Raw genomic sequence first — 18,420 nt, forward strand, 5'->3', positions numbered from 1 at the left:
ACAGAAATTGTGCTCCAGTGGCGCAGCAGCAGCAGGAGGCCCCCATTAGCTAAAGTGGTGCTTCAGGTTAAGAACAGTTTCAGGTTAAGTACGCACCTCCTGAACGAATTAAGTTCTTAACCCGAGGTACCACTGTAAAACACTCGGAGGATTCTGACTTAGCTCCTTGCTCTTTCTCATCAGACAGTAAAGAGAGAGAACAAAGGACAAAAGTCCCACTTCACGGAACACAGTAACACAAACATCCTGTCTCCGTCACTTCCCACTTTGTGGAATGGAAACATACACCGTCATGTGACAGACAACAACCCCATGACTGCAAGCACCTGGAATGAATCTTCAACAAGGAAATCATGTCATTTATATAAAACTTGAGGGAAGGAGCCAACCCATGATGACGCCTGGGCTGAGGATGTTGACCCCAAGAGCCCAAAGAGAGCCCCCTGCCTCCTGATCCCCAGGAGAGTGAAGGAGAAGAGACCAACAGCGCAAGAAGCGTGTGGGTGTTTGGCTACGGAGCTCTGCATGCTCTCCCCGGCGAGAGAGAAGGGGGTCACTGATGCTGCCGTCACTGGAGTCATGGAGGTTGGGGGCTCTCTTTGGGCTTGGTCACTTGGCTCAGCAGCTGCACTACAAGCCCCAGGGTGCCTTGCTGAGCGATCACTCACCAGGGAGAGCATGCAGAGCTCCGGCAGCCCGCAGGGCCACCCCCTGTCTCCTGATCCCCGGGACAGCGAAGGAGAAGAGAGCGTTGGTGCGAGATTGGGAGAGGATGGGGAAGAGCAGGCTGGACTCGGGAATACCTCGCAGCTCTCCCTCCGTGGGGAGGGCACACCGGGGCTGGAGTTTGGCGGAGTTGCAGAGAACTGAAGGTGAATGGGAGCAGGTGGTGAGGTGCCTTTCCGGCCGGCCGATATGAATTCACGAGGATCCGTCTAGATCTGCCTTTTACCTTTTTCCACCATCTGTCATGGATGCTTTAGCTGAGATTCCTGCATTGCAGGAGGTTGAACTATATGACCCTTGGGTCATTTCCAACTCTACAATTCTATGCTGAGAGGCCGCTGTAGAGAGGGCATTGCATGTGGGTGTGGAGCTGTTATGGAGGAGGCACATCCAGCCTCCAAGGAGCATGCTGCAGCTGTTGCTACCACCACCGCAGCAAGAGCAGGCAATGCATGCCTTGGAGATCAGATCTGCTGCCTCCATGTACGGTTGTGACCTGTCCCATATAATATAGGATTGTCCTGTATTTCAGTGTAAAATGCTACGTCCTGTATTGATACAGTTTTGTTCTGTATTTCAGGTCCTCTCTCTCCCCCAAGTTAGGGCAGAGGGAGAGAGAGCTCACAGCAGAGCAGACATACAGGACAAACTGTGCCCTGTATTGATTCAACATAGTGAAGGGGTACAGTTAGGGTTACCCCAGAAAGCCCTAAAAACTGTTTGTGAATTCCCCCCCCCAGCCAGGCCTCGGCGTACGCATTTTAAAAACTGCAATTTCCTCTAAGACAAAAAGCACAAACTAAGCAGTCCTCTTTGTAACAAAAACGCTGTAACAAACCTAGAGCTGAGAACAGAAAACCTTTCGGGTTCCCAGATAGAAACAACCTTGTCCTGGTACATTGATTTGCAACATACTTCCGGGAACAGAACCAGGGAACGAAAAAAGCAACATTCTATCTGTGAAGGGGGACAGGGAAAAGGGGTTTGAAAAAAAGGATAAAACCTGCTTGTAAAATGTTTTCGGTGCGGCCTGTCTTTTGTGAACTGAATCACACAGGTGCCTCTGCCCTTCCGGATGGCAGAATAAAACGCTCTTTCTCTGGATTAACCCCTTGGTGTCGTTTGGCTCCTTTTTGTCTCTGCTCGGGTGCAACAATTATTCCTACCCATGGATTAAAAAGGCTACATATTTCTGGTGCATTGGCCGGGAATAAGCACGTTCCCCGAGATCGAGGGACAAAGAGGTCCAGGGCGTCACTGCAAGGCGAGCAGCTCAGGATCCTGGGTCAACAGTTCCAGCGCGCATCCTGCCAACTTCGTGGGAGGGACTGGCCACCCGTTCCTGAGTGGACACGCGACAAGTGACGGAGAGAAAGAGCAACGGCCGTGCAGAAAGAAGGTACCTCAAGGAACAAGGTAAGCTCCACAGGGATAGGTGGGAGCAATAAGAGAGTCTGATCAACTCCGCCAGCAGGGTAGAAGAAGTGCCACTGGTTTTGGTATTGCCCAGAAAAGCAGCAAAAAGGGTGCTGCAGGGCGCCGGTCGAAGTCTAAGCGCTGCCGGTTATGGTTCTTTTTGTGTCCAAAAGAAGCAGTAGAGTGCTCTTGGGCCCCGGTCGAAGTCTAAGCGCTGCCGGTTATGGTTCTTTTTGTGTCCAAAAGAAGCAGTAGAGTGCTCTTGGGCCCCGGTCGAAGTCTAAGCGCTGCCGGTTATGGTTCTTTTTGTGTCCAAAAGAAGCAGTAGAGTGCTCTTGGGCCCCGGTCGAAGTCTAAGCGCTGCCGGTTATGGTTCTTTTTGTGTCCAAAAGAAGCAGTAGAGTGCTCTTGGGCCCCGGTCGAAGTCTAAGCGCTGCCGGTTATGGTTCTTTTTTGTGTCCAAAAGAAGCAGTAGAGTGCTCTTGGGCCCCGGTCGAAGTCTAAGCGCTGCCGGTTATGGTTCTTTTTGTGTCCAAAAGAAGCAGTAGAGTGCTCTTGGGCCCCGGTCGAAGTCTAAGCGCTGCCGGTTATGGTTCTTTTTGTGTCCAAAAGAAGCAGTAGAGTGCTCTTGGGCCCCGGTCGAAGTCTAAGCGCTGCCGGTTATGGTTGGTTTTGTGTCCAAAAGAAGCAGTAGAGTGCTCTTGGGCCCCGGTCGAAGTCTAAACGCTGCCGGTTGTAGTTATTTTTTGGGAGGGAAAGGGATTGGGGAAGGTGCATGGGTTTTTGTTTTGTTTTTCTGAATGTGCGTGTGGGGACACTCCAGTGAATGTTTTGAGTGTGTGAGACGTTGAAAGCAACGTCCGGCCTGTGACTGAGTGAGAGAAAATAACGTTAGGAGGGCTGAGTGTCCCAGTGTCCCAGTGTCCCCAGGATCCCAGAGTCATGGGAAATAAAAGCAGTAAAACAATTCTTGAGACACCACTACAGAGCTTTCTGGAAAACTGGAAAAGTGCCATGAAAGCAGAAGAGGGGGGATGTAAACTCAAAAAAAAGCAGACTCCAACATTTATGTGAAGTTGACTGGCCTTCGTATTTACCAGAATGGCCTCCTGGAGGATCCTTTGATCCAAACTTGGTCAACATTTTATGGAGTAACATTTTCAAGGCCCACACAGATCAGATTCCCTATATTTCTATCTGGAAAGCCAATGTGGATCAAAATCCCTCATGGCTTCGGAAAAATAGAATTGTGACTGCCCAAGTCAAACTGTGTTCAGTACAATTACAAGTTAAAAAGCCTCCAGTTTTGCCAGTCCTGGAAGAGGAGATAATTACCCCACCACCACCATATGTAGCAACTGCGCCAAGGCAACCAAATAGGGCTGCTTCTCCGCTCAATGCCCAGACTGAGGACCCAATTGAGAAGATTTCCCCCTCTGCCCCTCCCCAACCCCCTTTTGATGCAAGCAAGGAAGGTGAAGAGGAAGGTGATGATGATTGTGATGATGATGACTTCAGAAAAACTCTAGATAAAGAGATAAGATGGACTAGTAAGCAGTCTGACAGAGTGTTCCAGTATGTAGAACCGTTTAAAAGAGTGAGCTGGATGTGGCTTCTTGGTTCTAGAAGCAGCACAATGCAAGGATGTGAATTGGCAGACAGAAAGAAACAGAGCAGAAGGCTTTGAGAGCCGCATAGGACAGAACTGTTAAAAAAGAGACAATTAAACCCAAGGGATTGAAAACCCTGGGATTACAATACTGACCATTGAGGAAATCCGCAAGATAAATGCCTTCAGGTCAGCGGACAATACTGATGTTGCAATTGAGGTAGCTAAAACTCCACTTTGATGGCCCCACCGAGTGTACGACCCCCTGGAGTCATCTGATGTCCAGGACCACAGACCTCCAAGCACCCTAAGTCAGAATCCTTCTTTCGAAGAGGACCCAGCCAAAATAATTAGGGGTTTGTCTTCAAGCAGCCAGCAGCCAAAAATGACATCCCGGAGGGTGTCCACGGGAGGGAAAGAAGACGCCTAGGGAAGAAACCAGTGCACCATCTGCAGGCAAGAGGGTCATTGGGAAATGGAATGCCCACAGGCCCCACGCCCGACACACCCCACCCCCACAGGCTGAGAACAATAAGATTTCTCAAAAAAATGATTTCTTCTCATCTCTGTTCTTGCTCAAAGACTGTTGCAGAACACATGTGAACAGACTGTTTTTTTTAAATCATGCAAGTAACAGGACATCAGCTTTTTTTCCCCCTTGTGCCAGGCGCTTGGAGGTAGCTTCAGAGCGTTATCTCTTGGCTGCTATCCCAAGAGGAAAATGCTGCATTCTCACCAACCAGCTACCCTGAACCTCACACTGTCTGGATTTACGGTTCAGTCACAAACAACCCAGAAGGCCAAGGGTTACCCACCCCCCTTGCCCCAAGCACTAACCTGAGGAAAGTGACTTTCTTAAAAAGCAAGTGAATGCTTTCTGTGAACTTTGTCAAGTTTTTCTTTTTAAGGTGCAATTTTATTCTGAAAAACAAGCTGCAGCATAACATAGGAATTTTGAAACTTTGATACTTTGCCAGAAGCAAGGGAACACATTGGACACTAGCAAACTTGGCAGATGAAAACTGAAATTTGCAACATGCCTTACAGGCCACGAGAGCTCTGAAACTTAGAGCACAAGAATGAGACTTTTAAAAAAATCTCAGCTGGCAAAACTAAACCCAAGGAACAGAACTGTTAACCCCTTGTGAAGTTTCCTGCCAAGCATACCCTTTTGAATTAATGTTTGCTAGGCCTATACCTTAGGTGCAAATGCTATCTGTCAATGTACAGTCGTTCTGCCGTGTGTTTCTTTTTCTCTTCTCTTGACAGGTAAACCGGCCAGAGGCTGTCCTGTTTCTCTACAGCTGTTAAAGTCACCAGCATCTGTGACACCTGATCTGCACTGGCCCCTTCGACTCACCCCAGACGTCCAGACATCGCTCCAGCCTTGTTGGAAGAGACCCAAGATGTCCAACGCCTACCAGACGCCCACCAGCCCTGCTCACGTCACTCCGGAAGCTGACGTTTTGCACGGCTCAAGAATCCAGCATGGATTGAAAGAGGACATTTTCACATTTTCTTTCCTTTCCTTTTGCATAACTGAACTTTATTGAAGGTACCTGGGCATGGTTTGCTTTACGCCACCCCTGCAGAGGAGGGTGTCTAGTGAGTCTTTTCTTTCAGCGTAATTACACCCCAGCCCACTCTCTAGCACTTACCTAAGCCCCTCCACATGCATACAATGGCTCAAATACGACTGTGGGTCCCCGTGCTGGTATTTCTGCTGCCTTTGACCTTTGAAATGCCAATACCACTCACAGTGACCAGACAACTGCTGCAATCGTGGGGGGCCCACCACACATATAATAAGTGGATTCAGGTTGCTGAGATGGTTGCGTTCTCTGCAAATCGGACCAATTGTGCCGTTTGCACTCTGGCCCCTGTAGATGCTCTGGGAGGAATGCCACTCCTCCCTGTGCCTTGGAATGAATCCTTGGTTACAACTCCACTTGTTGCCTTCCAGCCTCTGGGCAACCATTCTTCCTTATGGAATCATTCCGTCCCTTTCCAGGTTCACAGGATCACTGGCTGCCTTTGTGTCAACAAATCAAATGATGCCAGTGACGCTCAGACCTATGTGGGCACTTCCCACTGTGATCGTACCTTCCCAGCCCCAACTGACATGCCTGAGTCCAAGACAGGAACTTTTTCTGGTTCCAAATTGACTGCATGCCTGGCCCGCTTGCTGACAGGCACCATATCTGCCCATGGTCAGGACGTTTACTGGGTGTGTGGCAGAAAGGCCTATCATGCCCTCCCAAGAGGATGGTATGGGGTCTGTTTTCCAGCCTACTTAATACCCCCCATGTGGATTCCTGACCAGATACCCTCTGCACCCCCTAGAAGGAGGCGTTCGGCTGACCTGGCAACACTTGCAGGTGGCAGCTCCCAGGATTGGGGCCAAAATCAGTGGCCTCCGGAAAGGATACTGGCCCATTATGCGCCAGCCTCCTGGAATCGGGGAGAGAAAATCTCTGGGGCAAGGGGACCAATCTATAACTTGAACCGCATAATCAGACTCCAGGCAGTGGTAGAGATTGTTGCTAACACGACAGCCACGGCCCTTAGGCTAATTGCCACGCAATTGGATGAGACACGCAATGCGTTTCTCTCAGTCCGATTAGCGTTGGACTTTCTCCTGGCGCAACATGGCGGCTTTTGTGCAGCATTAAATCTCACCGGTGGGGCCTGTTGCTTTAACATCTCTGATCATGGTGAGGCCATTCGCAATTTGGCAGCAGGACTTGAAACAGTGGCCCATATTCCTACCCAAACCTGGGAGGGATGGGACATGTCATGGCTTGACTGGTTGCCAAAACCAGGATGGGTAAAAGGCCTGTTTTTGCTGCTGCTTGGCCCACTTTTCATTTTGCTAATTTTTTGCTTTTCTGTACCTTGCTTGCTGCAATGCTTGCATACAATGACACGCAATATGATTTCTCGCATGCTTCGCCCCCAGATTATAGCTCTGACCCGAGAATATCAGCCTGTGCCTTCCTGGGACGAGCCTTTTTGAGAAAAAGGCTGTCCAAAATTGAGAGGTATGGAATGAAGGGGTACAGTTAGGGTTACCCCAGAAAGCCCTAAAAACTGTTTGTGAATTCCCCCCCCCAGCCAGGCCTCGGCGTACGCATTTTAAAAACTGCAATTTCCTCTAAGACAAAAAGCACAAACTAAGCAGTCCTCTTTGTAACAAAAACGCTGTAACAAACCTAGAGCTGAGAACAGAAAACCTTTCGGGTTCCCAGATAGAAACAACCTTGTCCTGGTACATTGATTTGCAACATACTTCCGGGAACAGAACCAGGGAACGAAAAAAGCAACATTCTATCTGTGAAGGGGGACAGGGAAAAGGGGTTTGAAAAAAAGGATAAAACCTGCTTGTAAAATGTTTTCGGTGCGGCCTGTCTTTTGTGAACTGAATCACACAGGTGCCTCTGCCCTTCCGGATGGCAGAATAAAACGCTCTTTCTCTGGATTAACCCCTTGGTGTCGTTTGGCTCCTTTTTGTCTCTGCTCGGGTGCAACAATTATTCCTACCCATGGATTAAAAAGGCTACAATAGGACCTATATTGATTCAATACAGGACCTAGAATTTTACACTGAAATACAGGGCAATCCTGTATTACATAAGACGGGTGGCAACCTTAGCTGGGGCAGATGAAGGTATCTGGTTGTGCTGGCGCTGATGCAGCATGGCATTTCTTCTTCACTGCATTCCTTCCAGCGGTCATTCCTCCTTCGGTCACTACCGTGGATACACGACTTGACCGCCTGTCTCCAGGCACTGCTGTTGTCTGAAGGAGCGTCTCCACCCCCATCGTTCTGCCCGGACACTGAGGTCCAGCTCCGAGGGCCTTCTGGCGGTTCCCTCACTGCGAGAGGCCAAGTTACAGGGAACCAGGCAGAGGGCCTTCTCGGTAGTGGCGCCCGCCCTGTGGAACGCCCTCCCATCAGATGTCAAAGAGATAAACAACTACCTGCCATTCAGAAGACATCTGAAGGTTCAGGGAAGTTTTTAATATGTGACATTTTAGTGTATTTTTCATCTTTGTTGGAAGCCGCCCAGAGTGGCTGGGGAAACCCAGCCACATGGGCGGGGTACAAATAATAAATTATTATTATTATTATTATTATTATTATTATTGAGTAGCACAGGCGGGGTCGCTGTTGCCAACCTTCGTGTCATATTTGTAGACATATTTGTAATGCATGGTTGGTTTGCCTAGTGGCTAGCTCTTCCATTCTATGTAAATGACCAAGCCAGAACAGCCCTGCTATGGTTTTATATTTGTTTACATACCCTACCTTTTCCCCCCCTGACATGGAACCAAAGCAACGCGGAACCTTTTACTTCGCGCCCCGCGTTTCCACTTCAACCCAGAAGTACGCCGTACTGGAGCCGCGCTCTGATTGGCCCTGGGCTTTTCGCGCCGGGGCGGCTCGGGAGGAAGGCGCGGTTGCCGGGGTGACGGCGGCGTTTGCGCAGCGCCCGTGCGTGCGGCGCTATGGCCAGCGTGCACGAGAGCCTGTACTTCAACCCCATGATGACCAACGGGGTGGTGCACGCCAACGTCTTCGGCACCAAGGACTGGGTCACTCCGTACAAGATGGCGCTGCTGGCGCTGATCGGCGAGCTGGGCCGGGCCGGGCCGCACCTCAGCCTGCTCGAGAGGCGGCGCCTCAACCGGCTGCTGCTGCCTCTGCTGCAGGTGGGGCAGGGCGGCGCCGGGAAGCGGGGGGTCGGCCGGGGCCACTGTCGACCGCCGACGGCAGCACTTGGGCGAGTGGCCACGATGTCAGACGCGGGTTCAGCTCTGTCCCTTATGCCCTTAATTCCTCTCTCTCCTCGCCGTTTATGATCCAACACACACCTACATACACGGGGGCATCAGATTCATGCCCGTGCGGACGGTCGTCGGCGAAAGCTTATGCGTTGTTATTTGTTTGTGTGCATTGATATGCCACCTTCATCTTCCAAGGAGCTCAAGGTGGTGTGCATGGTTCTCTCTCCCTCACAACACCACTGTGAGGTAGGTTAGGTTTCACTAGAGGTGTCAGGGTTTTCCTTTGTTTAGCTCTGACAGTGCTCTTCTCTTCTTATGTTTTCTGGCCCCTCTTCACTGGGCATTGGAGTAGGACTGCCTTTGATGGCAGTGCCAGAGTGACCAGGTGAAGAAGACAGGGCTGCTGCACCTTCATAGCTGCAAGGAAGGTGGAGTTTCAGTAGGATTCTTTGGATGCATAGGGAGCTATTCGTTATTTTTCTTTCTTTCATTACCCAGCTTGGGAATTCTTGTGGTGCAAGTGCAACAAGCAAAGATGGGCACATTCTTTCCTGTAGTAGTAAAGATGGCTATAGATGTTGGGGATGGTACAGTTTACTTTTGTATTCATTTAGAAATTGCTGTTAACTATTTTGTGTTTCTCCGTGTGCTTTATTTAGGGACCTGATATGACACTGTCTCGCTTGATTAAAGCTATTGAAGAATGCTGCCCACACTTAGCGAGTTCTGTTCAAATAAGGTAAGTTCATTTGTTCTTTCCATAAGCATAACTGAGATGAGAGTTCTTAATCTTAACCCTGAATACTTTTCAAGCAGAATTAAACACGTATGTAGTTAAGGGCATGATAAATTGACATAGTAGTAGGTTTAGTAACTTTTGATCTAAAGTTCGCATTGTCTAAGTAACCTAAACCAGAGTAATGTGGCTGCTTAAACAAGTGGGCAAACCAAAGGGCAGTGCAGAATGTTCTGGTTATATGCAATAAGCCAACAAAGCCATTTTCCAGGAAACTCTATTCTATCAATTCCCCAGCCCAGTTTTCCTGTCTTTCCCTCTCTCCCTGCCCTTAATAGTCAATATTGCATGGCCACTCAGCATGCTAAAACCTCATTGGACTGTTTTTTAGTCCCCCCCCCCCTTTAGGGTTCCCCCCTCCCATCCCCCATCACGTGCAGGTGTACTTCTGCAAACCATGGGTGTGAGGGGTTTCCCCAAGCTTGATGATGCCTCTTCTTCCAGGGGTCTGCTTGAGTGTACAGTGGTACCTCGGGTTACAAATACTTCGGGTTACAAACACTTCGGGTTACATACTCTGCTGACCCTTGAAGTAGTATCTCGGATTGCAAACCTTGCCCCAGGGTGAGAACGGAAATTGCACTCTGGCGGCAGTGGGAGGCCACATTAGCAAAAGCTTGCCTCAGGTTAAGAACGGTTTCAGGTTAAGAATGGACCTCTGGAATGAATTAAGTTCGTAACCCGAGGTACCACTGTAGTTCTTTCTTCAGAGTGTCCAAGTCTCCCTCTCCCTTTTCTAGTTCATTTCGTTCAGGAGTCAGTCCTAAATCCCAGCAAGTCAGATCTTAGAGCTGCCTAAGGGTTCCAGGGGAGGCTCTCCTCCAACAGGGGGCAGGTTTATTCTGCTGCAATACTCTTGGCAGGCTGAAATTGAGGGCTTCTATGCCTCTCCAGATGTTTGGCTCTGTCTAGGCCCAGCCTGAAGAAACCTTCCAGTGGGGAAGCAAGATCCATATCCAATCTCTGTAGAAGCGCCTTGTTTAGGCATCCAGCCTATTCCCTCCTCTGGATGTTCATCCTGTTCTCTAAGGCTTCTTTGGCACATAATTCTTAAAATAATAATAATAATAATAGTAATGAAATTCCAGATTGATCTAATTTTAATGCCACTTTCTAAATGAATGCTGCCCCCTGCCCCTTTCCCCACATTATTCTTTGGGGAGAGGACAATAGCTTGGTGGACTATCATATGGTTTGCATGCAGAAGGTCCCAGGTTCAGTTCAGGACATCTCCTGTTGAGATGATCAGGTGGCAAGTGATGGGAAGGGCCTGTGCCTGAGACTCCTGGAGAGCTTCAGCCAATGTGAGTAGGCAGAACTGGGCTGGATGGACATGATCTGACTCTCTGTGTGGTGGTGTCACTTGCAGAATAAAGCTAATGGCAGGAGGGGAGTTGAAAGATATGGAACAATTCTTTGATGATCTTTCGGAGGCATTCAGTGGAACAGAACCAGAAGTTCACAAAACCAGCGTTGTAGGTACTGTATCATTTATTATATAAAAGCCTTGGAGAGCCTCTCTTTATCCTTAGGGGCTGCCAGAGTGCTGGGCCCACAGTGCTCACCTCTTCTTCCTGGGCAGGGGAAAGAAAGCAGGGCTTCTCTCACTTTCCTCCTATTTTCAAGGCAAAGCTGTTTCTAACATTACAAAGAGTCATATGTGTAGCTTATCATATCTGATGATATTTTGCACTGATAAGTTTTTTAAAACTCCAGCAAGCTGCAGTTTCCCAATACCTGCACGTTGCACAAAACATGGTTTTGATTAGTGACTTCAGCGTGCCAATTTTTGTCAGGTGAGAAGCAGCCTTTCATTTATGTTTTCACTAGTGGAGACCATGGAGGAAACAGTGTGTGAGGGAGAAAGAGGAAAAAGAAGCCTTTTGGTTTGAGATGAGGAGGTCTGAGAATTCTTTACTGTCTTAGGGAAACTCCTCTATAAAAGGAGTGGCTAGCAGAGAGGTCAGAAAGGAATGGGTGAGTTTATACCTTTGCTGAAAGTCTATGGGAGTAAAGGAAGACTGGAGAGCAAAGAATTCAGTTCTCTATGAGTTGAGTCTGTACTAGTTTCTGATCCTTTCGCCTGTGAAGATATACAGAAAAGTGGATGGGAAATGTTAGTTAAAATCTCAGAAGCCAGTGGTATGGTTGAATATGGTTTCTAGTGATTGGAGTTGCACGTTAAGTGAGCCACCGAGCTCCTAAGCACTATTCATGACCAGAACAAGCTATGCAAAACAAAGTGGATTTGCTTTGCTTAAGCTGCATCATTCATCCAGAGTGCAAAATTAGAGTTTATTTGGGCATGTGATTAAAAATTTTTTTAGCATGGAGTATGCTTATCTTGGTTATAAGGACTGTCTCCCCATAGTGGTGTGAGCGGGTACTGCAGGATTTGATGGAGATCAAGACATCTTAATACACTCCAAGAAACAGATCCCTCCCCCCTCTCTCTGTAGGTTTGTTCCTGCGCCACATGATCCTGGCGTACAACAAGCTCTCATTCAGCCAAGTGTACAAGCTTTACACGGCTCTTCAGCAGTACTTCCAAAATGATGAGAAGAAAAGCGGAGGAGACGAGACTGAGATGGAACTGACCCACTGTGGGGAGCTGGAAGGGAAGATGGAGAAAGATGAATTTGATGGGCCTCTCAGGTAAGCTTCTAAGATTTGTTCCTAAAACTTGTCTCTGCCCTGCTTTGATAAATAAATCCTTCCAGCAGCTTTTGTCAGCTTGGTGTCCTCCCAGTTCTCATCAGCTGCTGCCAGCACAGCCATATGAATCATAGGACTGTAGAGTTGAAAGGGATTCTGAGGGTCATCTAGTCCAGCCGCCTGCAGTGCAGGAATTTCAACTAAATCATACATGACAAATGGCCATCCAATCCCTGCTTTCAAATTTCCAAGGAAGGAGAGTCAGCCACCTCTCATGGGAGTCTGTTCCACTGTCAAACAGCTCTTACTGTCAGAAAGTTCTTGGTGTTTAGTTGGAATCTTCTTTCTTGTAACTTGTTCGGGCCGTAGCCTCCAGAGCTGAAGAAAACAAGCTTTCTGCATCCTCCATGTGATAACCCTTCAGATATTTGAAGATGGCTATCATATCTCATCTCACACTTAGACTAAACAAACCCAATTCCTTCAACTGTTCCTCATTAGGCTTGGTTTCCAGACCCTTGATCACCTTGGTTGCCCTCCTCTGCACATATTGTAGCTTGTCCATATGCATCTTAAATTGTGGCGCCCAGAACTGGACACAGTACTCCAGCTGTGGTCTGACCAAGGGAAAATAGAGCAGGACTATAATTTCCCTTGATTAGAACGTTAGACTTGACTTCAGTTAATGCAGCCTAGAATAGCATTATCCCTTTTTGCTGCTGCATCACACTGTTGACTCATGTGAAGCTTGTGGTCTACTAAGACCCCTAGATCCTTTTCACAGGTACTACCGGTAGGCCAGATATCGCCCATCTTATATTTGTGCAGCTGGTTCTTCCAGAACCTTACTTTGTCCCAATTGAAACACATTTTGTTAGTTTGGGCCGAGTTCTCCAATCCGTTAAGGCCATCTTGAATACCAATTATGTCTTCTGTTGCATTAGCTATCCCTCCCAGCTTTGTGTTATCTGCACATTTGATGAGCATCCTTTCAATTCCTTCCTCCAGGTCGTTTATAAGGATATTGGACAGCAACAGGCCCAGGACAGAACCCTGTGGCACCTCACTTGTCCCTTTCCCCCAAAATAATGAGGAACCATTAATTGGCACAGCAAATTCATCCAGAATCTAGAGAAAAGGTCTCTCCCACCATCTGTGACTAGGTCCTTCTAACAGAAAATGCCAGGAACTGAATGTAGGATCTTCCTCATGCAACACGTGCTGTATCTCTGAGCTCATTTTCCACCTCCCCCCACTCCTTAAGGCACATTATCTCAATCTTTTTTACAACAACCCTGGAAAGACATGGAGGTTGTTGATATTACACCCATATTGCAAATGAGGGGCTGAAAATGAGTGAGTGAGTGGTTCAGGCCAGAAGTAATGTTTGACCCTCCCCCCCCGGACTTCTTCATTTATGATTCAATAGGCCGAGCATATAGAAAAGCCATTTCAGCCTCTTTGGTAGCCTTGGGGTAAGGTGGTCTTGTAATTATTAGCAGGCCTAGAATTCTGAAGGAATTTCACAGTGGGTCTTTTGCTCTGTCTCAAGGGAGGAAGAAATATCTTGCAATGGCCCGCTGTCACAGAAGCAAGCAGAATACTTCCTCTCTCAACAGGTAAGTTAATGGTTATTCTTAAACCTGCCAATCGGGTGAGCTAAAGGTGTGGCTCCTGGGAGAGAGGGCTTTTCCATGGTGGCACCTGGTTATCCCCAGACATACTCCATTCTTAGTGTCTTTAAAATGCCATGTGAGGTCTGTCCTGTTTCCTCACACCTTAATACCTGTTCACTCTGTTGGAATTCTGAAACGGTTTTTAAAATAAAATATATTGTTGATGTGATTGAAAATTTCAAAGGGCTTTGGATCCCAGCCTTTGAGTTCAGTTGCATTGACATCTGGATGCTAGAATGAAAGGTATGTTTGAGAGCCATTCTTGCTTGAATCCCTTAAGCCTGCTTTTCATCTCTCGTAATCAAATTAGCAAGAGCCTCTCTTTTGAGTGTAGCCTAACGAAGCTTTGGCTAAATCTCTCCATGGCAATTTGTAAACATGCTGTCAACCACCTTTTTCTTCCTGATACGGAAGGGATTCTGTTGCTGTGGTGATAATAAAATTAAATGGTTTTTAATCCCAGCAAATTCATGCTTGTCTTTGTCTTCTTGCTCAAGTGACAGGTTTTTAATTTAATTCCAGGCATCTTTATTGAAAAATGATGAGACCAAAGCTCTCTCTCCAGCATCTTTGCAAAAGGAGTTGAACAGCTTGTTAAAATTTAACCCAGATTTTGCTGAAGCAGTAAGTTTGGTTTGGTTTCTCCCCACCTAGGCAGTCTGGTGTAATCTGTACTGTAGCACACACAGCAGCTTGGTGTTGGTAGTACTGGTAGCAGTTTTAGTGACATCTCTGACCATCATTGGCTGAGCAAGTATGCCCTAGGCAGGTCAGGCAGCAGAGCTGTCGTTGGTTGAGGTGCCCTGTTTCTAAAGGAGGGCATACAGAAAAGAAGAATGTGTCAACAAATTAGCAGCTAGGAAAGGTAGGGAACCTGGGAAAGCATTGGGAATTGGTACAGAATGCTGAAAGAAGGAGGGGGTGGGAAATTGAGAAAGAGGGAATGGGCAGGAAAAAGAGGAGCATGTGGTTGGGGACCGCAGTGATAAGGAAAGTGGAAAGTACTGTGGTTTGAAATTAGCCCACCAGATTCTTGGCCTCATGGCCCCTAGATTTATCATTGGGTGACCTCGCAACCTTTCACCAAATTACTGTGCGCTAAATCTGTGTTCAGTGTGGCCATTGCAGTTGCCTCTGATCACTCACAAGCTGATCACTGTTTGTTGCTGTTTTCACTTCCAGCATTATTTAAGCTACTTGAACGGCCTTCGGGTCCAAGATGTCTTCAGTTCAACACACAGTCTCCTTCACTACTTTGACCGCTTGATTCTCACCGGCGCAGAAAGCAAAAGCAACGGCGATGAAGGCTGCGGGCGGAGCCTGAGATACGCAGCTCTCAACTTGGCTGCGCTGCACTGCCGCTTTGGTCACTAGTGAGTTGCTTCGTGTTCCTCCTGCTGCACAAATTGGCATGAGACCTTCTTCCCCCATCTGCCACATTGCTGCTTTCCCTCTGAGAGATCTCATGTGAACTCAAGATGGTCCCACAAGATCTTGCGAGGGCATCTCAGAGCCCTTTGCTGAGCGGCACTTGCCTGGTAAGCAAGGCAGAGCACTTAAAAGCTCTCTGCCTTTTTGGAGGAGGGGAAGAAGGCCCTCTCAGCATGCCACCTTCAGAAGGTAAGGATGTTTGCACAAGGGGGTTTCGGGAAGGTCAGGTATGCAATATGGTAATCTCTTTTACAATTCCCTTCCTTATCGGTAATGGTAACCGCAAACAAATAAAACAAAATAAACTAAAAATTGTAGTGATAAAATGATGGTAAAGAATAGAATAGTAATAGGAAATTGGAAAGAAAATCATCACCAGCATTTTAATGGAGGGAAACACGAATAACAGGATTTGTTCAGTGAAGTCAGCCTTTGAGTGGGCCCATTGAATGAATAGACTTTGACTTGACTCCTTTGATTTCTGTGGGTCCACAGTGAGCATGGCCTAGCTGGATACAACCCAGACTCACTGAGTTTCATTCAATAATATCAAAAAAATGGATATGAAATGTGGTTATACAAATAAACAGCAACTGACGGGATTGCTCTGATTAAGGATGTGTCCTGAACTTTGTCATTCCAGTAATGGATGAAACGTTTTTAACACAAATGAAGTGGTTATCTTGCTCTTGCCATGGCGAGGTGACTTTTGCCTTGCCGAGTTCTATGACCTTTCAGATGTGTTGGTGGGAGAGGAGTTTGTTTGTTTGTTTGTTTGTTATTATGTTATGAATTGTTGTGTTTTTATACTGTAAACTCATCCTTTGATGAAGGACAGTATATAAATTTAATAAATAAAATAAATAAAAATAAAAGAAACAATTAAAATGCAATTAAAAATCACTATGAATATATAATGTGGACACACCATGGGCCACCTGAATAAAACTTGCAGACCACAGTTTGGGAGCCCCTGCATTAGGGTTGGATCAGAAACTATTGACACTTCATTGCAATCCATTCTTTGCAGTAAATTATTAGAAGTCTGTATTTTATTTTGAAAAATTATATCCTGCTTTTCATCATCTAGGTCTCAAAGCTGCTTACTATGATAAAAAGCTGCTTACTATGATAAAAAAAACCAGACAAAATACAAAATTTTAAACGTAACTTAAACCACAGAAATTTAAATTCTCAGAAATTTTTAAAAGAACATGAGGAATTTATTTATTTATTTGGTTATTGTTTTTAGTGGTTGGTGACAGTAAGGCGCTAAAATGTAGGATACAAGTAAATAAAATCTTATGCTTGATCCAGCCCAAAATAAGCATTTTGACAAACCTTTGATTTTGAGGGAAGAGATTTTGAGCACTTGAAATCACGTGCTTCAGACTCCATTTTGGGGGCTCCTGGGATTCTGTCTTCCAGAAAAGCCATCCTGCTTAAAGCGCAGAATCAAATGTCTGAGGCGCACAAACTCCTGCAGAAGCTCCTGATTCACTGCCAGAAAATTAAGAACACCGAGATGGTGATCAGGTGAGCATTGAGCTGCCTGTTGCTCCCAAGGCGAGTTTCCCTGGGGGCCTTCTAAGAGCCCTGCAGCCGTGGGGTGAGGCTGGGGGTCCTGCTGGGCCTCTTGTGTGGGTGGCCCCTCTCTCTTTCGTGGAGCTCACAGGGCTTTCCTGTAGCAGCTCCCTGCATGCAGTTCTATCAGTGTGGTGTAAGGGGACAGCCCCTTGCCCCAAGAGGCTTGCAGTTTAAAATTCGATGTACAAAAAGAAATGGTAAAACTTATATATGCATATCAGTTTAATACATCTATCAATGTTTAATTGTTTTTTAAACGATTGCACTTTCTGTTTTCAGGGGTTCTTATTTTTATCTGTAAATAAATATATATTTTTATGTATATAAATTTATAATAATTATAATAAAAGGGGGGATAATAGGCATTTATTTCATTCTCCTGTACTTGGGCTTAGTGAATGACCTTGGAATGTGGGATCTAAAATAGCCGTTCACCAACATAATCTGCAGTTGGGACTCCAAATCCCATCAGTCCCGGCCAGCGCAGCCTGCCATTGGGGATGGTGGGAATTGTAGTCCGCTCACATCTGGGAGCGTCACAAGTTCCCCAAACTCCGTTTTAACTTCTACACAATACCTAATTCAGCAAAGCAAAATCTAAACCAGCAGGTGATGATCTCTGCCTGACATTTGGGGCTTCCCGCTTCCCTTCCAGCTAATCCTTGGCATTCCTGAGCAAGCGCTGAGCATTTTGCACATGGCGATCGAGCCCATCCTGGCTCACGGGGCAGTGCTGGACAAAGGAGTCGCCATCTTCCTGGTGGTCAAGTGCCAGGTCGCCTCTGCTGCCTCCTACCCTCCCCAGAAGAAGGTGGAAGGTAAGAACTCTCCGTGCCCCTCCCCATCTCTATTCCATAGGCATGCGAGTGGAACGATATATTGCGGGTGGGGGGACTCAGCCCAAGAGGCACAGGCCTTCAAGGGCATCCTTTGGGTACACACACCACCCTCCATCCTCCGTCCAGGGACACAGTCCAGCCAGGGAAGTGATATGGGAAGGGGACAGAGCAGGGCCAAGGAGAGGCGTGGCTGGTGGAGGCTTGGTTCAGGCAGAATCCCGAAGGCCCAGATAGGCAGCTGCCTTTATAATCTATTTAATCAACTGCATTTTAATATATTTCACTGTTTAATCTTTGAGGGGGGGGGTTTAACAGCTGGGCAATATATGGATTTTATGAAACAAACAAGACACATGTTTAAGCAGGAGAAGAAAAACTTTGTTCTTTTTCGACAGCTCTGGAGTCAGCTATCCTGAACCTCAACGAAGCCAAAACCTATTTTGCCAAGGTGGACTGTAAGGAGCAGCTCCGGGATGTCCTTTATCTCCAGGCCAGGCTGTTCCACAGGCTTGGCAAGGCCCAGGAGAGGAACCAGTGTGCCATGCTCTTCCGCCAGCTGCACCAGGAGCTCCCTTGATCAACGCCTTCAAATGAGCCCTTTGAGCAGAGGGCCTCATTCCAGAACAACAGGGCTCAGCGCCATTTTGCTTCATCAGGACTTGGGCAAGAGAACTCTCAAATAGATTGCCTCCTAAGCCGTTCCTCTGCAGCAGCCTTTCCGAGACTAGTGCTGTCCTCACGTTTGGGCTGATGAGGTGGTAGTCCAAAACCTCTGGAGTTTCTCCCCCACCTCCTTCCATTTATTATTATATGTCTCTTGTTCTGTGCAATCCTCAGCATTTGGAAATCAGTACCAATAAAGTTGTAGGTTTTGGGGCTTTTTCTTGCTACAAAGAA

The 18,420-nt window shown here is 47.1% G+C and overlaps 1 protein-coding gene across 1 annotated transcript; it reads left to right on the forward strand.

The window, feature by feature from the left end:
* Positions 1 to 8,238: 8,238 nt before the first annotated feature.
* On the forward strand, positions 8,239 to 18,420 carry LOC310667145 (anaphase-promoting complex subunit 5-like). Its single transcript, XM_083418870.1, has 10 exons — positions 8,239 to 8,464; positions 9,199 to 9,278; positions 10,705 to 10,814; positions 11,795 to 11,990; positions 13,543 to 13,609; positions 14,189 to 14,290; positions 14,849 to 15,039; positions 17,135 to 17,187; positions 17,299 to 17,502; positions 17,919 to 18,420. Exons 1-10 carry the CDS (start codon positions 8,261 to 8,263, stop codon positions 18,098 to 18,100), a joined length of 1,389 nt encoding a protein of 462 aa, XP_083274996.1. The 5' UTR covers positions 8,239 to 8,260; the 3' UTR covers positions 18,101 to 18,420.

This window comes from Podarcis tiliguerta, assembly GCF_965153285.1.
Source record: "Podarcis tiliguerta genome assembly, chromosome: 16".
NCBI classification, from domain to species: Eukaryota; Metazoa; Chordata; class Lepidosauria; order Squamata; family Lacertidae; genus Podarcis; species Podarcis tiliguerta.

What these genes read in the sequence shown, in the direction of transcription:
- LOC310667145 (XM_083418870.1), top strand. Translation starts at nt 8,261, where the DNA reads ATGGCCAGCGTGCACGAGAGCCTGTACTTCAACCCCATGATGACCAAC. An exon ending in TCACAAAACCAGCGTTGTAG is followed by an intron (nt 10,815 to 11,794) that starts GTACTGTATCAT and finishes CTCTCTCTGTAG; the next exon opens with GTTTGTTCCTGCGCCACATG. An exon ending in AATACTTCCTCTCTCAACAG is followed by an intron (nt 13,610 to 14,188) that starts GTAAGTTAATGG and finishes ATTTAATTCCAG; the next exon opens with GCATCTTTATTGAAAAATGA.